Source organism: Medicago truncatula, chromosome 4 (genome assembly GCF_003473485.1).
Source record: "Medicago truncatula cultivar Jemalong A17 chromosome 4, MtrunA17r5.0-ANR, whole genome shotgun sequence".
NCBI classification, from domain to species: Eukaryota; Viridiplantae; Streptophyta; class Magnoliopsida; order Fabales; family Fabaceae; genus Medicago; species Medicago truncatula.
Genome location: NC_053045.1, coordinates 9,126,084 through 9,146,866, shown reverse-complemented (window position 1 = coordinate 9,146,866; position 20,783 = coordinate 9,126,084). Strand labels below are relative to the sequence as shown.

Here is a 20,783-nt window from a genome sequence, read left to right as displayed (position 1 = left end):
TATTTTGTTCTTTATTTTTATTTTAACCTTATATTAAAGAAAATATAGGATTTTAAATTTATGACATACACCAACCAATTTGTCGATAAAATGATAAATTTTGCAACTTAACATTTTTAACATAGATATTTAAGCTAGCAGCAATGTAGGATGAGAAATATCTACTTTGAAAATATGTCAACATCAGCTGTAATCTTGGAAAGTACCAAATGATTATATATAGGAGTCTGTCAGTTTGGCAAAATATAAAACTGAAAGTAATAAAAATAGAACTCGGAGTTGAGAAATAAATGGTAGGAAGGTTGAGCGACATAGACTCGGAGTTGACGAATTTCCTGTTGACAAAGTGATAGAACTAGTTAAAAATAAGCATGTAAATGACGTTCCTCAATATTTTATTTTTAAAGTACTTAACAAGGTAGAGGAGAAGAAGAGTGGCAAAAAAAAACTTGCTCCTCTTAATACACCACCACTTGCTTTCTCTTGGATTTTTTTCCTCTTATCCAGAGTTTCCTCTTTTCCTTTTTTTTATTTTTACCATTTTTTTTTTGAAGGACCATCTTTTCTTTCTTTTATTTTAAAATATAGGCAACTGGCTTGTGATTCTTATGCTATTTAATGATTTTCTTTTATTTCACGATTGAGTTCAATGGCCTTCGGTTATTGACTTAACCTCTCTATTGTGTTTCTCCTTTTATATATTTCTCTAGATTGAAACTAAAAAACTACTCCAATTATGCTCTCTTTCCTTAGCTTTGTTGCTTTTACTTGATTGGAGTTTTCATATAATTTAAATCAAACCAAATTTTACTATTATATTACCCCTTTATGTTCCCTTGGTTTCTTCACATCATAATTTTTTGGAATGCTGTCTGCAATATTTTTTGTAGTGCTACCCTTTTGTTTGTTTGTTCGTTCTAGATTATTTTAAATTTCTTTTAAACAAGTGATTTAGTAACTTTTCTCTGGTAATTTTTTTTTTTAAGGACTCTGGTAGTTTTTTAAAAAGTGATTGATTTTTAATAGTGATCATTTTTTTTGAAGTGGTATTTTTTATTTGTATTGCTACCTGTTTGTTTGCCATGCCATCTAAGATTAATGTTCGTTAGCAACTTTGATTTTGAGCACAATACATCTCATCTAGAGCCTTCAGTAGAGGGTGAGGGTTAGTCAAAGTTATGCTATTTTGTGAGCAGATAACAATAGCGAAAGGGAATAGCGCAATAGGAACCGTGAGCATCATATTCTGCTCTTTCTCTACCTTTTCACAGTAATCTTTCATTTTCAAGAGATAGGATTATGGTTGTTTTCGGTATATATGATGATTGCTTAACTGTTTAGATCTCTCTGCTTTATTTAACCATTATGTGACTTAAGTTCTATTTATGAACAATTAATTGTTGACTAGGATGATAAATAGTTTTAAAATATAAATAAAATGGATAGCATTTCAAAAAGAGTAATTATATCATTGTTTTTTCTTCACATTCATACCATGATTTATGAGTGCTACTTGTTTTTTTTGAAGAAGATGAGTGCTACTTGTTAAACCTGGAAAGTGTGGGTTTAAATCATAATCAAAACAATGTTCAGAAACCTTGTTATCATATCTTATCATCATACCATATTAAATCATAAAAATCTAAGGAAAAAAATACATAAAAATAAGAGTTATTTTCTTAAGTGCAGCCGATTACATAGGAATCCAATTATATTTGGTTGCATCAAACAAAATAAATGATATATATAACTTAAAAACTAAAATAAAAAACTGAGCAGTAGCACTAGCACAGCATGGCAGAGCAACAGCAACAAATCCTTCCTCTTCCAGTATGATACAACCCTTCTTTTCCTCTTTGCTTTTGAATCCTTTCATATTGAGCAAATCTTAGTCACATGTCACAATCTCAATAGTCTTGCTAACCCTAATTCTTGACTATAAATAAGGGAGGCTGAAAATCCAAACAAAAGCAAACAAGAGAGGACCGAAAGTGAAAACTAATACAAAAGAAAAGAGAGTCAAAAAAATATGGAGAGCCAAGTTATCACCTCCATTCTCAACATACTAAGCAAATCACACAAAGCTAGTAGTACAAACCAACCTTCATTCACCCTAACTTCACCATCACAAAGCCAGTGCCTAGATCTTTTTTGGGTGTGTCCGGGATTCGAACCCCCGATCTTGCATCTTTTATGTATTGTCCTTACCAACTGAGAAGTTTACGGGGACAAAGCCAGTACCTAGATCTATTATGCCTAGTTTTTACATGAATAAATCTATTATTCCTTATTATTATTGTAAGATGCTTGTTCATTTGAGTTAGGCGTTTGGATTGGACCGAAATGATCCCAGGCCCCAGCAATGTCAATCCATCTTATCTGTTGCAAATTCCCATCTAAACAACATTTAACATATTTAAGTTTTGATATTTTTATTGCGCTTTAGTAAAGTAATCCAAAAACATTAAATATTTTAATTTCTTATAGGGGGGTTAATTAGATGTACATCTCTTTAATCATTAATATTTCAAATAACCTCTTTAATCATTGAGTTTTCGGAACACAAGTTGCACAACTTGATCGTTTTGAATGCTCAATTTCAGAATAATTTTTAATAACAAATAAATCATCTTAATAGGATTAATTGAATGTATATCTCTTTAATCCTCCAGGAACACAAGTTGTACGACTTGATTGTTCTCAAACTCACTTCCGAATCAAATCGTTCTAAGACGGTTATTTGGATGGAGATCTCTGTAATCCTTGAGTTCTCAGAACATAAATTGTACAACTTTCGTTTTCAAACTCGTTTATAAAACCAATCAAACTGATCATAATCAATTGTTCGCAATCTTTTTTTTTTACTCGTGCTTGCCACAACAAAAACATTTTCTTTAAAATCAACCAACAAAGAAACATTTTCTACCTAGAACTATGTAGCTTTGAATTCTCTCTATCGCACCAGGAAATGCGTAGGAGCAAGATCAAATTCTTGTCAAACACAATAATAACAAAACCATTTTTGTCTCTTCTATTTAAGCACATTGTATTTTATATTTAAAAACTTAATTTCAATTTGCATTTAATAATAAGGAGAAATCAATATTTTAGAAGTTAACAAATCTTGCATGATTAATTAGAGGTAACCGTTTTGAATGGATGTCATAGGATGCTAATACATTTCCTTCGCATAGCCGACTCCTGAACCTAAAATATAGTTTCAAAGACATTTTTTTTGTTTGAAATGGTTTTTTCAATGTTTTTCCTATTTAATAAACATTTGTGACTTCGTTATTTTGGAGCAATCCTTGAATTTTTATGCCGCTTCAAAATACAACCCGACAAGCTAAGAAAGACATTTCTCTAAGCTGCCAGCGACTGAGTTCAAACAAAACAAACCTGTCTGTAATATTAGTTACACAAGTTAAGAATTGTTTCTTAAGTGATATTTTTTATTTGTTGTGTTACCCGTTTGTTTGCCATGCCATCTAAGATTAATGTTCGTTAGCAACTTTAATTTTGAGTACAATACATCTCATCTAGAGCCTCCAATAGAGGGTGAGAGTTGGTCAAAGTAACTTCTAATCTGCTATGCTATTTTATGAGCACATGACAATAGAGAAAAGGAAAGAGCACAATAGGAACTGTGAACTTCATGTCGTGCTTTTTCTCTACCTTTTCAGCACCAACTCATCTCAGTAGTCTTTGATTTTCAAGAGATAGGATTAAGCGTCATGATTATGGTTGTTACCGGTATATATGTTGATTGATTGTTTCCCGGAATTCAGCAACAATAACATCAGTGTCATTAGGAGTTTGCACAGCAGGGACATTAGGAGTGCGCATTTCATCATCGGCAATTGTTCCATAGGCAGCTCAATGTGAATGTCCCATGGTGGATCAGCCATTATTACTCCAAACTTACCTAATTCGTCCATTCTAAAAAAAAAAAAAAAAAAAAAAAAAAAAGAGCACAGCTGAAACCTATCACAAACAGAACCGAAATGGAAGAACAAAAAAGTCGACATAAATAAAATTTCAGAGGTAAAAACCTTACCTTCATGTGACGGCCAGTATCATTAAAAGAGAAGTCTCCTAAATTAATGTTGGTATAAAGAGAAATGATTCATCTAAAATGAACCTGCCAAGAAAAGGATAAGAAAAATGCACATCAGAAAAGGCTAAATAGAAATGATCGTACCAAATTTCAAAGTTTAGTTAGTTGAAAACCACATGTCTTAGTATGCCAGCTCAAACCAATACATAGTGAATAAGTTAGAAATGAAACTAGAGAAACGAAATAACAAGCCAATAAAATATTGTTTTGTCATTAACCTTATCACATGCTACAAAGGAACCGGTCCGGCGTCGATAAACTTCTTTCATCAGTCAGTCACAGTGTTGCCTCACCTGATATCCATCTTTAGTTTTGAACTGAAAGAACACATTGTAAACAAGCTGAATTAGATTAAAATATATAAATGTCATAGTGTAATAAAATCTATGAATAATCACAAGTGGAATTTGAGTGTATTACCTATTAAAGTAAGCACTGAGTTTGAACCTTAGCAGCTACAGCTGTCTCCCTTGCGGTCTGCCAGATGAATTAGATCCAAAAGCTCCTCACCGGTTTTAGATTTTTGCATCTCTCTAAACAATTTCTTATTCTGTAAAGCATCAAGATCCTACTCCCTGATGCATTTTTCCCCAGTGGGAGTCTATGCATCGATAGAAAACATTGGTCGTAACCCTCACATGTGAGTGTCACCATATCAGACATGGGCCTCAAAACTGGCCTACCCATCACAGCAGCCATATCACCATTCACATTCGCACTACTGTTAGCAATTAATTGCTAATTTTAATTTGTATTACCGTCTAGAGACTAGATTCATTTTGCTGCTGCCGTGCAGTTTCCGACAATTCTCTCAAGAGATGGGTCTTATGTCACTTAAAACAAACTCTTCCAATTCAACGGCACCATTATTATCAGCCATTGACCTCAAAGCTATCACAACCACAAGTGTTGGCTCTCTTGAACTGATTATTCTCCAAATTCCTCAACCCAGTGGAAGAACTAATTAGCGTAAAAGATACCCGGCCTAAAAAAAAAATACCATACATTGATCGAACAATGGACAAAAGACTAACTTTCTTTGATTCTGGATATGCAGCAACGAGAGAGGTTTTAGGGTAGTGAGGATTGTTACTATCCTTCCGGGGTTTATTTTCCTCCTCATCCCCTGGAGAAGAAAAAATAAAATAAAAAATTCCAAGTTTTAAAATAACACAACTGTGAGAAAAACATTTTCTACTAAAAAAGAATGTTTATATAAGAGGATAATATTTCAATAGCATCAAACTCTTCATCACTTGTGACTTAAATGACAAGTCTCACCTCGGAAGGCTTCACATTACAAATGTGAAGGACTCAGCGCTCATCAGAACGTAAACGACGTTCCTCTGAACGACAAAATTCCTGTTGACAAAGTGATAGAACTAGTTAAAAATAAGCATGTAAATAACTATTTAATAATGCTTGCTCAAGAGATTCACAATTTTATTTTTAAAGTACTCAACATAAATGATTTTTAGACACATTTAGATTGAAATAAAAATAAATAATTTTCTGTCTGAATATTTTTCTTTTAGCTAATAATGAAAAAGAATAAACATATTGTTAATAAGAAATCAGTTTCTAAATTGATGCATACCTCAAATATAAAAATATCCCCTATTGTATTGTTTAGGCTCCCAACCAAAGGGTAATACAACTCTCCTCTTTTGATGTCCCAAAGATTGGGAGTGCTCAGCATTCCCTCGGAGAAAATCTTGAGGAGAGGACATTCACTTACCTCTACCTCCACCAACAATGGAAGGTAAATGCGGGACTTAGAGCTAGAAAACTTGTTAAGGTTTGGCAAACTATCCAACACCAATACTTCCAAATTAAGTAGTAATCCAACATCAACATTGTTCTCTACTGTAATGATTTCTTCAAGTGAGTTACAACCTTTCACCTTCATCACTTCAAGCTTGCCAAGACTTTTCCCCATGGAAGATGTAATTAAACTTATCAGTCCATTGCAGTTGGTAATCTCCAAAGATATTAAGCTATTAAAAGAAGCACATGAAGGAATCAAGTTTGTAAGACTAGGACAATATTCGACTGCGAGGTGTCCAATAAACTCAAGAAGTAGGTGGGGTCCTTCATATATTTTAGGTAAATGGGAAAGCTTCAAACTTTTTAGCCGAATCTCCTCATTTAATAGTCTGTCATCTAGGAATATTTCCTCAAAGGAACATGATTCAAGAGCACGTGCACTTTGGAGAAGCTCACGAGGAAATACCTCCTCTTCATTCTCAGACCTATACAAGCCTATATGTTTCAGATTGGTGACAAGAGAACCAATGTTTTCGGTTTGAGATATCATCAAGTTAGCATCCTTTATCATTATGTCTAACCTCTCCAGATGCGGAATCACCTAAAACATACATAAAGCACAATTTACAAAAACTGAGTATTTAATATTAACTCAATAAATGTTATTTTATCAGTTAAATATGTCTGAAACTTCTCTTTTACCATTACAGTTATAATTAAATGTTAGGTTTTAAAGAAACTTTTAAAATAAGTTTCAATTTGATGAAGGTTTACATGTGAAAAATATCTGATAAATTGACTCATTCAATTTTCAATGTGAAACTTTCTTCCACTGCTCACACACTGTTTTAAATCGTTCGAAATTAAACAATTTAATACAACTATAATTGTTTGGTATTTCATTATAAAACACAAAACCCTGAACATGTGTTCTTTTCAAGAAAATTGTTATCATATGTTAATATTTATGATACATACCTCTTCAACAACGAAAAGTGGTTCTTGAAGCAGCATCAGAGGCTCCTGAGTTTTAAATACAGTCAAACTAGGACAGCCTAAAACAGTCATCACTCCCAAAGATGGACATGCAAGAGTATATTTTCCTTCATAAAAGCCTTTGAGCTTCGGTAAGTCCTTAAAAGTTAGAGTGTTCAAGGCATTCAATTCAAATTGTTGAGTTATAAATATAAATTCTTCATTCTCTATAACTGCAACAATTTCCTTGCAATCACCTATACAAAGATGGTTGAGCTTGGAGCAGCAAATGACTACAGAAAGAGGAAATACATGCTCCAAGCTTCCACACTGATGTATATGTAGTTCTTCTAGATCATGAAAATTCAGAACTCCATTAGGATCCATACTCCATATCTTTTTTAGCTTTGGTAATGTTTCTAAAAAAACATATTTCAACTGAGTCGTGTCTTCTATACGCCTTTGGTCACTCGGAGTCAATTTGAATATCTCTTCCACTAAAGGACAATCTGTAATCTTTAACCGCTCCAAATTGCAAATTCTATTTTGTGTTGAAGAAGGAAAAACCACCACGAGGGATTCACAATTTTTTACCGCCAAGCTCTCCACCTTGTCAAATTGGAAGTGCCATATTGTCTTCAAGTTTTTCATGTCTGTTAATGTAACAGACTTCAATTCGGAAAATAGAACCTATAATTCACATTTTATGAAATTATGAATAGCATATCAAATATTTATTTAAAATACAATCAAAACATGAACATCCATAAAGTAAGATCACCATACCTCTTCCAATGCAGTATCAGTGTTTGCCTTTTCTTTAGCTATTATCTCCTCCATTGAACGACAGTTCTTAATTTCCAGTTGTTTAAGGTTTTTAAAACTTCCAACCATGGAAGGCAAAAATAAGTACTTAAGATTTGCACAGTCCCGCACGATCAAAGTTTTTAAGTTGAACATGGCAGTATGTTGATTGTCATCCCAAATTTTTTCAATATCTAGGGTGCTCAATGTAAGGGAATGCAAATTAGGAAATGCAACCTACGTAAAAACAAATTAATTAAAATCATAATTAAAGGTTTATTATGATAAGCATTATAACTTTGGAGATGCATCACTCATCCAAAATCCATACATGCCTTCTGGGCATTTTATCATACTACGTATATAAATAATCACAAGGGGGAAACAAGTTTGTATACTAGTATATGTAAAAAAATATAGTTACCAAATTATACTGTATCAGAACCGAATTGGTGTTTAAAAAATTAAATTATACTGTATCAAGACTTGAACCAAACCAGATTTTTAGAATAAAATTCACTAACCAAACTGTTTCACAGTACAGTTTGGTGCCGTGAACAAAAATTTTCCGCGAACAGTTTCACTAAATAAAGAGCCACAAAATCATTCACTCAAACTTGGCAAGAACAAAGGAACTCTAAATCCCTAATCCCGGAGATTTAGTTTCTCACTGAGATTCAGTAATAAACATTTATGAATTTTTACAATGACCCATGAACCTTTGTCAAAGTATGAATACTAACTCTTTTACCTTATTATATTATATAACCGGACTCACTCCTCAGAGTCTAGGACGGTGAACCTTCTGTCATTTATTTTTCAACTCAGAGTTCTGTTTTATTACTTTCAGTTTTATTTTTCATCATGCATTGCTGCTACATTAAATATCCAAATTAGTTGGTGTATACTGCATTAAATTAAAATCCTATCATTTGTTTCTGTATAAAGGTTAAAATGAAAATAAAAAACATACCTGAGAGCTGTTAAACAGTGCAGAACATAAAGGCTCCAACCCTTGATACTCAGTTATCTCAGAAGACCCCGGATTATAATAGCAGAAATTATCAAGCTTATGTAAATGATCCAACTTCAATGTCTTCAACGAAACAAACTCGATAACTTCATTATCTACACTTGCATAATTGGCATTTAACAATACAATGCCTTCCAGAGAACCGCATCCAGAAACGCGGATCTTCACAAGTTGTGAGAGCTCCTTGATCAATGATGGAGATAGAAGGTATTTTAATTTGAAACAATTGATGACCTCTATAGTGGTGAGCTTTCCAAAAGAATTATGAGCAACGGGACCACGACAGATCTCCTCCAACATCGATAGACCGAAAATTTCCAACTTTTCTAAGTTGGGAAAGAAAACCTGGCCCAAATGCCTATCCATAGTGTCAACTATGTGTTTCATTGAAGTTAAACTACCACCTTTGATAGAAAGGATTTTCAGCAAAGGAAATCCTTCACCATTGAGTTCATTAACATTCTCAAGGTTCATTGTGGAGCTAGTTAACTGCAAAGCTTCAGCTCTTTTTAGTAGTTCTTCAACATGTGCATTGGTACGAGAGATTTGCAATGTATTCAAGGTTTCAAACTCAAAGTATTTATTATAACATGCAAAATGAATTTTGAATCTATCCAACTTCTTAAACATCCATTGTAAGTCGCTTGGAAAATCTTCAGAAATAACTATTAACTCAAGAGTTGTCAACTTTGACAATTGCCTAAACTCAGCAAGCTTAGCATTTTCATCCCAGTTAATGAAGTTCCTGCACTTCAACTCCTCCAGTTCAGTCAAGCTTGCTATAATATTTGGCGGGATCTCTTGCAGTCCAGTTTGGTTGCAATCAAGGGTTTTAAGGTGAATCAACGCCCCTATTTGGCTTGGCAATGAGATCACCATAGAACCAAATAAGTTAAGAAACTGTAAATTTGTCAAAGCTCCTATTCCATCCATATTTTCCAAAACACATAAAAACAAGGACAATGACCTAAGATCCGAAAGGCAGCAAATAGAAGATGGAAATTGACACAAATTGAATTTAGTTAAACGCAACACTTTCAGTTTCACCATCCCCTCAAAGAAATTATCTGGAATTTCTAAAAGAAACGTTGAATTGCTAAACACAAAAAGCTCTAGGTTGGGGCAGTCTAACCTCTGAGGAAGTTTGGTGATGTCACAATTATTCAATACAATTTGTGAGCAGTTTCTCAGAGAATCATTTGTCAGCGGCCATTTCAGAAAGACGTGTTTGTCTTTAGATGCAATGTTGAGAGCAACTTCCCTAACCATCTTATGCATTTCAATCATCTCACATTTACCAGATTCTCTCAATAGACATGATGTTTTCAAATAACCAACCAATACATGTAGGCGGTGTCTTCCATCTCTCACAGTTTTTATTTTTTTCAACACGCCTAAGCCCATTACCACTTCTAAATAGCACTCCACTTTTTGAAATCCCAATACCGCGATGAGTAAGAGGAGTGTCCTCGCTTCGTCGCACTCTAATGAGTTGTAACTCAACTCCAAAGGAATATAAACTGAAGCACCAATCTCCTCTGGACCAACATCTTCTAGTTGTCGTACCGCATTTTCCCAATAGTTAATATCTTTGTTTACTAATGCACGTGCGACCGTTGTAATGGCTAGAGGCAAACCTGCACACTTCAATGCTAATTGAGGTGCTAAACTTTTTATCCGATGATCTCTAACCACATCTTCAACCATAAATTGAAACAAGTCAATAGATTCCGTGTCATCAAGCGGTTCAAGTCTGAAAGTGAAATTTTCCGGAGCGCCCATTTTCAATAAATTCTCTTTACTTTTTGAACTCATCATCAATTTGAAATTGGTTGGTTTTTTATTATGGTTCCCCGTGTGACTGTCTGTCATGCTAAATGGAATCCCCACTTTCTGCAAATCAAGAGTACCACAGATGTCGTCCAGAATGATGAGGATATTCTCCTTTCCTTTCATCTTTTTCTTTAAGCGGATTGCTCTAGCATCAATACTTTGCATATCAAACTTCAGACCTAAACCTTCGGCAATCACCTCCCGAATGGCTTCAATATTGGAAGTTTTAGCCAAAACCACCAAGTTAAAAAGCTTCAGCTGTTGTGCAAATCGATCGACTTCCTCCAGTAAATAGGTCTTGCCAACACCACTCAACCCATAAACCCCGATGATGTGTGAACTAGGGTCTTTTAGAGCTTCTAAGATATTATTCAGAAATGAGCGCCTTGATGCCAACAATACGTCCTTAGGTGATGGTGAGGAAAAGGATACAATATCCTCTTGATGACGAGGATTGTAACCGACACGGCAGTCAAACTTTCCACTTTGCAGCTTTTGGGTAACATCTAAAGAGATTTTGGTGGCTCTTCGACTTAATTGGTGACGGTGGTAAATCAAGTTAGGGAAGTCCCAACGATAGCAACCGGCTTTGGAATGGTTTGGATCGTTGTGGAGCATGTTAACTTTGTTAATGACTTGATTCACTTCTTTCATCCAATTTAAGACATCATTCTCAATTTCTTCGCCATTTGACTTAGCTTCTTCAATGGAATGATTGACTCTTTGTCTTGCAGCCTCTAGATCTTCTAAATCTTTAGATAGCTTCTTCAAATTGCACTTGTAAAAAAAGCACATATCTTGCTTGTCTGAGAATAGGCTCAACCGTAAACTCAACTAGTTTTGAACCAACTGAAGTGAGAATTTCCATTATACAGGCTTGAGTGAAGGTAGCTGAAATTCAAAAGAAGAAATAGAATGTTAACACTTGGTTTATCATATAAAAAAATGAGTGAATCTCTTTAAAAGTGATTATGATTATGATGAAAATCCATTTGTAACAGGGTTATAGGAACAGCTAAACGGACATTAGGTGAGTGGCATGGGGAATGATTGAGAGTTCATGTCTAAAAATAACAGACTGAGAGGAGAGGACCTCTTTTCCTTAGGTGTCATGTCATCATTCTCTATTATGAGAGTTCATGTCTAGAGATAACTCTAAAGCCTCTCCATGAGAAGCATACTCTTCAGAGACTAGAAGCTCAAAAGATAAAGTGCTCTTATATATCCAACACACACAGTCATATTATCAGTTTCTAAAGTAAATGGTTGGACTTTGCTCCATTAGCTCTGAATCTTTTCCTTTGTAGGAGGAGCCTCCATATGAGTGGATTGTTTCTTATTAATCATGAAAAAATTTATTTTTAATTTTTCTTATCTTCATGATAAACAAGGTTTGTAAACATTCTAGTTCTGATTATGATTAAAATGCATCTAAATTTGAATAGTTGAACAAAAGAAGACTCAGAATCAAATAAAAGTTGGTAAATTTTCATAAAAAAGCCATTTTTTTCTTGTTGACCTAAAAGAAAGAAAAAAAGAAACAAGTTTAAATGAATTTCTGAAATCTAACAAGTTAACAATATGACTTTTCAGAAAAATCAAAGTTGGTAAATTTTCATAAAAGTTACTAAAGACAAGTATGAATGAATTTCTGAAATCTGACAATAACAAAAAAAGGAACACAAGTTATAGGTTTACCTCAAAGCTCAAGCAAGTAGATGATGTAGAAACGCAGCAGTGTAGAATGAATGAATGAGAAGAAGTTGAAGCTGTAAGTAACAAACACGAAAATATCTATCAGCAATGTTATGTTATGAGAAGTAGAAATGGATGAAAAAATACATCACTGTTGTGTTGAATGAAGATGAAAGTTGAGAGATTGAAGTGTTTATGATTTGGAAAATGGAAGTGTGAAAATGAATGGAATAGTAAAGTTCAGTGATTGAAGTACTTTTGTTTGAAAATTAGAAGTGTGTTAAAGTTGAGAGTTTCTGTTTTTGAAAGTGTAATGAAGAGAAGATTCTATGTTTGGCCCACTTACTTTAAGTTTTTCTACTTAAAAAAGTTGCTTGCTAGCCAAACACAATTTTATGGAAGCTCTTGAAAAAAAAAGTTGCTTAATTATCTAGTGTAAAATACATAAATAAAGATCTTTTAACAAAGATTCGACTGCTTTTTCAATTTAAATCCCTTCGATTCTTTGCTCCAACATTTTAAATATATCTATTCAAATTTTTTTAAAGAAAGAACTAATTTTATTTTTTCTGGTTTCAAGCAATTTTACTTCTTTTGATAAAATAATTGGTCTAGCGTAGGGATGGCAATTAAACCAAGGCTCAATGGTTACCCGTAAAAAATCTATAATAGTTAGCGTAAAACCTCGCTTTCATGGGTCCGGGTATTACCCGCAAATTTAAATTGGTATAGATACGGATAAGGGTACTATATTGTCCAGCCCCACAACCCACATATACATATTTATATAAAATGATAAATAATTTATTTATTCTTGATGTATAATTAATTAATTTATTTAGCTATTTAAGCCTAAGTTAAAACCTAAAAGCTACTTAATACAATAATCGATCCCTCCTACTGGTATACAATTTTTAAAAGATGTTTTGAATGTTTTTTATTTTGTTCAATACTATGATTCGTACTATTTTATGAGTTGATTTGAAACTTTTTGAACCATGATTTTAGTTCAATTGAGATATTTTTATTGTCTTTTCATAGTTAAAGTGCGGATAATGGATGCAAGTACGAGGACTAAGGCACCCATAAGATATAGGAAATGACACTAAAATTGTTGCTCACGAGGATACAGACTCAGATATATTTTACAAACACGGGTATAGGGAAGGGCATTGTAATACCCTACCCAATGCCATCCCTAGCGAATACCAATTCATTTTTTAACGTTGATAATAAAGTGCTCATTCATTCCTTAAATAAAATGCTCATTCATTCTTTTTGAAATGTATACATATAATAAGAGTAGTGATATTTGAACAACTTTTTTTGTACAATTTTTGGGACAACCTTGTTGTGTTTTCTTCTTATTGGTCAAAAACAATAGAGAGAGAGAGAGAAAAAGGAAGAGAGAGAATAAGAAAATAATGTGAGTATGAGAGAGAAGGTTGTACAAAAGTTGTACAAATATCATTTCTCATATAATAATTATTGCATTGCAACTATATAAATAAGAATGTATATATAAATAAGAATGTAGAACATGTTTCATATTTGATGCCCCTCAAAAATAAAAAATCATATTGATGAGATAATTTTTTTAATACAGTACAAAACTTCTTTTGATCAATCTATAATTTAAAATTTATGAGCATTGATAATATCATCACAACAACAAACTTCATTAGAAAGTCTAACTAAATAAATTTTATTAAGTCAACAAGTATTAGCTCAGTTGATAAAATAATAAAATTAATAGAGCGGACGTCGTGACCGCTTTTAAAATGTGACTCCTTTATTTATGTATGAGTTTTTAATGACTATTATCGTTTTGTCTGATTATAAAAAAAAAAAAAAACTTTATCAAAATGGAAGAAAGAGTATGATCAATATATATTCTTTAATTTAAATATAATTATTACTTTATTAAATTATAATAATTATTTAATTTTTTATTTTCAAAAAATTCACTATAATTAAAATATATTTTATTTATGTTACATATTAATAAAATAAATTAAAATTTATAGTTAACTGCAACATTAAAAATTAGAGCTTTGACAAAAAATTCTATCAAATAATTAGTTTTTAACTTCAAAACAGTTTTAAGCTAAAATATTTAAACATACCAAACAACTTAAGCTTTATTTTGAAAGTTCTTTTTATCCACTTTCAAAAGTAACTTTTAAACCTAAAAAAAGCTAGGCCAATCCCAACCTAAAAAGCATCTTGAAAAGCAGAGAACATGTCAGGAAACACAATAGCTTATCTGCGTTGAGAAGAATCTCAATAATCAGATAGGCTGAACCAATCTATACCAAACATTACTTTCAAATGGTAAGTTTACAAAAAATGTAAAAAAAAATTTGTTGATTATTTACAGTATATATAGACATAATGAACAGCTTTTCAGAAGATTCACAAGCCTTGTAAATTGTAATGATATGAAAAGACAAATAAATGAACAACAAATGACACTATATGTTACCATGTTTTATTTAATTATTTGTCCTCAAAAAAATTATTTGTTATCATTTATTATTCCATGTCAATAAAAACAATAAAATTGTTATGTTAACGCTCGTCTTAACGCTAATTCTAGGTAATTATTTTTCCAAAAAGTAAAGCTAGCCTACCCTTGTAATACCCCTCTTACGGTCGAAGAGGGGCAGACCCTACTTGTCCAAATTGAAAAAAGTAATAGATGAAATGCATTTTCATGCACTATTTTCATTTTTATGAAGTTTTAATAATTCTATTTTAAAATTTAGCTTTTCCATCCTCTTTTTCTTTTTTTACTTTTAATCTCCACCCCACATTGATGACAATTTTGATTACGTGTTTAAGTTATTAATGATGTGATAGAGAACATGTGGACATATTAAATTAGTGACTTGTCTACATGTGAGTTGCTATGCCATTAATAACTTAGATACATGATCAAAATTGAATTTAAAATGGAGTGATGATAAAAAGTTTAAAAAAGATGAAAAAGGTGAATACGAAGATGAATTTCAAAATAGAGATCCAAAAACTTAATAAAAATAAAAATAGGGTATCAAAACAATGAACAACTTTAATGCTCAAAATGAAAATAGGCTTTTTTGTCCTTTATTTTTTTTTTTATTTAATCCTTTATGTTATAAAATGTCAATATTGTATCTTTTATGAGATTTTTCAATGAAATCTGAGTTCTAAGTTTTTATGATGAAGATTTGAGTTTGCTTATAAGTTTGATGATTTTTTATTTTTGTTTGAATTTTTGAGTTTTTTTTTTTATAAAAGGATAACGATGTTGAAATCGTATAACATAAAGATTAAATCGAAAAAATAAAATAAAATAAATGACGTAAATGTCATTCACAATTAAGTTAAATTGACGAATTGTATAATTTTATAAAAAATAATAGGTAGAAAATAAAACCCAAGATGCAGAGAAAGCAAACGTAAGAGAAGTAAGAGAACAAAGGAAAAAGAAAGACCGTGTGAAGGTCGCTGGATCTTTGACGGTGGTAGTGTGTGGCTAAACGTCGGGAGTTTAAGTGGTGGTGAAGTGGTGTTTGAAAGGAACAAGTGTTATTCTTTTTGCTACTATTCTTCTCTACCCTTCCTTGCCTCTCCTAATTTTTATATATCAATAGAAGTCTAGAGTTTAGGCCACATTTTTATGAAGAAAATGCCAACTAACTGTGTACTGAGAACCAAAAAATGTGTTTTTTCATGAAGTGTTTGTTTGGTTGCGAGCAAAACATGTGATAGGCATGATTTTCTTGGGTAATAAGTGAGACGTGAGGGAAAGTATGAGAAAAACGGTTCAAAAATAGAATGTACCTATTCAATGTTATGAGTCATGTGTTTATTCAAATTCAATAGAAGGACAAATGAGATGAGAATGAGTTTTGCTAATCAAAGGTTTACTATGATAGCTCCAATCCACAATGGACACGTGTCAATGGAAGGGTTAAAGACTAAATAGTTGATAGAGTGGAACTAAATTGATGGTTTTCTGCAAATTTATTTTACACAAGTTTTGCATTTTGAAGTGATAATGTATCACTCTTTGATTGGTTTAATGCAGTATGCTGTGAACAATGAACACATGAATCTCTTTTTCCCCAAAGCAATGAAAACTTTTATACACCTTCCAATATCCCTCCCACATATACTGTTAAAGTTGCAACAAGAGACCTGGAATCCAGCATGTAATCTTACAAACACTAAAAGGGATCTTAAAAGTTACAAACGACGACGACATTATCTTAAAAGATAAGAAAATGATGATAATGAAACAACGCGCATACAACCAAATGGATTTGGATTTGCTGAAAAGCATGCCTGTTTTCAAGAATCATTCAGCTACCTTCATACCAGAGAGATAAACTTTACTCTGAATCACACTTCCCCCAATCCAAAATCCAGGCATAACCATCAATCCAACTTTTGGCTTTTCATCATTTTCTTCCATTATCAGATTCTTGATCACACTTTCCATGTAAACATCGGAGAACTCGCTCCCTCCTTTAACCTGAAATACCTTGACATTTGGCTCAAAAGAATAAGCCAATTTGTGTAAAAGCCAAATTGACTTTGCTAGTTTTAGAAAAACTTGGTAAAAAGGAGTTCTTGGATGTCCTCCACCCATCACATAATTTCGCTGATCTAGATTTCCAAAAAACGACGCCTCCATCTTTGGATGAACTACCACTAGGTATTTGCTCCTGCAGAATTTCCCAAAAATGGAATCTGGATTCTGACCTAGCATGTCCAAAGGGTCGATCTCCCTTAAAGCGAGAAATTGGTGGAAGAAGCTCTCTTTATTGATTGTAATATTGTCTGATTTGACAGAGAAGCTTTCTTGCTCGAAGCCACCAAACATTCTTTGGCATATGTAAGACTCGAATGCATATTTCTTATGAGCTCTCTTCGCATAAACAACATTCGGTTCGATTGAGTTGGCAGCAGCATCAAGATCCCACCCAGCTGCTTTCATCATATTGATCAAAGGTTTAGAAAAATCATGAACTGATTTCGCAGCTGCTTCCACAGAAGATGTAAAGAGATCAGGAGTTAGATCCACAGGGAAAAACCCATTTCCATCTTCTGATTCTTTAGCCGACAAACCTCTAAGCTTCAGATTCTTTTCTAGTTTTGCCCTCTTTTGACTAGCCTCCTCGATCTGCTTTTCCAGTTGATGGATCTCCGAATCTTTATTCTGAATTTCAGACTGAAACTTTTTAACCATGACCTCATACGTTTTCAGGAGGCTCTGTTGTTCTTGAATTTCTGCAGCTAAACGCGAGTCTTGAGGAGAAACACACACTGGCTTTGGGTTGTTCTCCCTGTAGAAATGCTTAAGTTCAGATAGATTTTTTAGCTCACTAATAACTTGTTTGTCAGCAGTGTGGATTTTATCGGGGTCATAGGGAGTATGAGCAGCTTGCAGCTGGATATAAGCTGATTTCAGAGAGGAGATATTTGTGAATATTTTAGATACTAGGGTTTCCACAGCTTCTGGATTCTGGTTCGTAGCTTCTTCCATTGGTTGAGGGTGGACTTTCTGACTGTTGTTCTCACGTAATTGGGTCTCTTTGGCTGCAGTGGGTAGCATAGCTAACGCCAATGGAGGGACGGATGGGCACACTTTCGGTCAACAGAATCAAAATTAACACAGAACCTGCAAGCGTTCAAAAAAGTTCAATCAAGATAAATGCAAAATAAAAACATTGAGAATGTGTGTGATCACTGATCAAGCACATGGAAGTGAAAGCATGATCAAAACACATTCAACTTATAAAAAGTGTCAATTGCTAAAAGCAATGTGCCGTTACACACTTTAATTTCTAGCAATCAAATTAATTACTTGTATTATTTCAGATGATGTTTCATGCTTGGTGGGTTTTAAGTAGTGTTTTGGTACTTTCTCGTGAAAAAAACTCATCCAAACATGTTCCGCTGCTGTAAAGATATTAATTTATAATACAGAAATAATCACTAAAGCAAATATTACGACATTCTAAATAAAAGTATACAGATTATAATATAAGTAATCATGGAAATAACATGTAAGCAAGCAGTTACCAATCTGGAAATATGAGTTCAAACTTATTAATCAAAGCCTTTCTTTTGTGTCTGATACCATATAAGTTATAGTTTTCTTCGAGATGCTTTCTTTAGATGAAAGAAAATCCATGTCTCTCTTCTCAAGCTTCTTAGACCTAGAACATTCTATAATTACAGTTCCACAACCATCCAATCCCCACTCCATGTATAGCATGTCCAAAAACTAATGATTCTAAATGCAATTTAAACATCTAGAACACCAGCACAGTTTACTCTGGGAATATAATTTACAAGAAAAAATATAAATTCCCTGATTTCATAAAAATTATAACACAAGGGTCATGCTTGGTAATTTAATCCAGAAGGGCTAGTTCACAGAATCAATTGCCTACATGAAGAATATATTTCTAATGACTAACTAACTAAACTACTAATTGACAAGCGATAACTATATTCTTCATGTCATACTTGTTCTCTCCTTACATTTACTCAATTCAAATTTACTATGAACTGACCCAAAACACGGCTATCTAAATCTAAAAATCTAGGAAGTAACACCAAGAAAGTCCTCATGGTCTAATCTTGAATCCAATGTCACTTTAACTATGGTACTACTGTACGAATGAAAACAAAATTCAAGCTACAACAAATAAAATGAAATTGAATATAATACAAGTGATTTGTTTGAATCCAAAAATAGCAAGGCTTTACAAGCAAAAATTTACTGCAATCCTAAGCCACAGTGCCACACAACAAGAAACTTATGTTAGAAAAATTTGATCCATCAAAAATCCCATTTTAGCATATCTTCCAAAAAATCAAATTAAAACCTCAAAAAAAAAAAAAAAATTATTATAATACACAAATGAAACATTGGGAATGTGGTTTCTAGTTTCTACCTAGAAAGACTGCATTTTTCAGCAAAAAGAACTAATCCACCATGTATAAACCCTTTAACCTAACATATTTGGGGAAAACACAAAATCAACACTAATTTTCAAGCAAAAATCAATATAAATGTACATAATTGATCTGAATCTGATGTAAAAATAAAATAAAAAATAAGACCCAGAAATTCTATGGCTCTAATCAATCATCATCACAAAATCAAACCCTAAATCGAAATGAAAATGACAAAATTCAAAAATTCAACAGAAATGTATATAATGATCTGAATCTGATATAAAAAAATAAAGACCCAGAAATTGTAATGTTCAAATTTATCATAATCACAATATGAAACCCTAAATTGAAATTGAAATGAAAATGAGAAAAAGTACATTTTTTTGAAGAACAGGACATGTGTGAGAAGCAAACAACGTTATCGAATCGGAGGAAAACGAGATCTGAGATTTGAATGATACCTTATTGTTGGAAGAGTGAAGATGGAAGTTGTCTTGTTAGGTTCAGTAAAGTGAAAGCTTCGTGTGGTGAGTAACAGTGACAAGCTCAAATTAGAACCCTATTTCTATGTTAACGTGTTTGGTTTTTTTAGGATTAAATGTTGATTTGGTTCCTTAACCATTTTTAATATCGGTTTGGTTCCATAAATAATAAAAGGTATCTTTAGATCCTTAACTTTATTAATTTAATTCAAAAAAAAAGTTAAGATTAAGGACAAAATTAATACTGATTAAATAAGTTAATGGATCAAACTAATACTAATTAAATAAGTTAAAGGATCAAAATTTAACGTTTTTTTGGATTAAATTAACAGAAAGGATCAAACCGATACTTTAAATAAAGTTAAGGGACTTAAACGGACCTTTTATTACTTATGGGATCAAACCGATACTTGAAATCAAGTTAAGAGACCAATTGAGCATTTAAGTCTTCTTTTTAAGATTTTTTTTTTTTTTTTTTTTGTCTTGTTAACGAGTGCCTCCGTATCACTCTTTAAACATTCTTAATAAAGAAATTATTCTTTAAAAAAAGTAAATACTTCAATATCCAATGCACAAACTTTCATAAAATCTTACCACTTTTGGTGCTTAAAAAATACCCCGGAGGCACTCGTTAATATTTCCTTCTTTTTTTTTAACAAATGTCATTAACAACTTATGAAAATGTGATAAGCTTATGTTAGTAGATAAGTTCATATAAGCTAAAAAGAAATCAACTCTAACGAGATTAGGTGTGTGTTTAATTTTGTGGTAGCGAAAATTGATTTTGAGTAAATTAATTTTTCAATAAAAGTGAGTTAAACATAAATTGATTTATGTTTAGATAGTTTTGTTCAAAATTTCTTTTAAATGTTGTTTCCGCTAAAAATAATTATTTTGTTAATTGGCATTGATAGATAGGCGATTGTAACTTGGGCTTTGAGAATGTCTAGCCAATGGAAAGTTAGGTGAAGGTTAGGACAACCAAGCTATGACAAATTGATTCTTTCTTATATCTTTTTTTTTTTGTGGTAGTCGGGGTTTGAACTCCGGACCTTACATACATTATGCATTGTCCATATCAACTGAGTCAAGCTTACGAGGACGATTCTTTCTCAAA

The 20,783-nt window shown here is 32.6% G+C and overlaps 2 protein-coding genes across 2 annotated transcripts; both read right to left on the bottom strand.

Moving 5' to 3' along the window:
• Window positions 1–3,475: 3,475 nt before the first annotated feature.
• LOC25491618 (uncharacterized) lies at window positions 3,476–10,709 on the bottom strand. Its single transcript, XM_039833028.1, has 9 exons — window positions 8,637–10,709; window positions 7,646–7,900; window positions 6,863–7,549; window positions 5,715–6,485; window positions 5,399–5,479; window positions 4,538–5,243; window positions 4,336–4,434; window positions 4,058–4,141; window positions 3,476–3,939 (listed from the first exon to the last, which is right to left on the bottom strand). Exons 1-5 carry the CDS (start codon window positions 10,692–10,694, stop codon window positions 5,432–5,434), a joined length of 3,819 nt encoding a protein of 1,272 aa, XP_039688962.1. The 5' UTR covers window positions 10,695–10,709; the 3' UTR covers window positions 3,476–3,939; window positions 4,058–4,141; window positions 4,336–4,434; window positions 4,538–5,243; window positions 5,399–5,431.
• A 5,595-nt stretch (window positions 10,710–16,304) lies between these two features.
• LOC25491617 (protein GRAVITROPIC IN THE LIGHT 1) lies at window positions 16,305–19,782 on the bottom strand. The gene is made up of 2 exons (XM_013599605.3): window positions 19,646–19,782; window positions 16,305–17,895 (listed from the first exon to the last, which is right to left on the bottom strand). Exon 2 carries the CDS (start codon window positions 17,827–17,829, stop codon window positions 16,570–16,572), a length of 1,260 nt encoding a protein of 419 aa, XP_013455059.1. The 5' UTR covers window positions 17,830–17,895; window positions 19,646–19,782; the 3' UTR covers window positions 16,305–16,569.
• Window positions 19,783–20,783: the final 1,001 nt, after the last annotated feature.

Coding starts and splice junctions, on each gene's coding strand:
- LOC25491618 (XM_039833028.1), bottom strand. CDS start 10,694: ATGCAAAGTATTGATGCTAGAGCAATCCGCTTAAAGAAAAAGATGAAA. Junction 7,901..8,636: donor CACTGTTTAACAGCTCTCAG/GTATGTTTTTTA, acceptor GTTTTTACGTAG/GTTGCATTTCCTAATTTGCA. Junction 7,550..7,645: donor CTGATACTGCATTGGAAGAG/GTATGGTGATCT, acceptor TGTGAATTATAG/GTTCTATTTTCCGAATTGAA.
- LOC25491617 (XM_013599605.3), bottom strand. CDS start 17,829: ATGCTACCCACTGCAGCCAAAGAGACCCAATTACGTGAGAACAACAGT.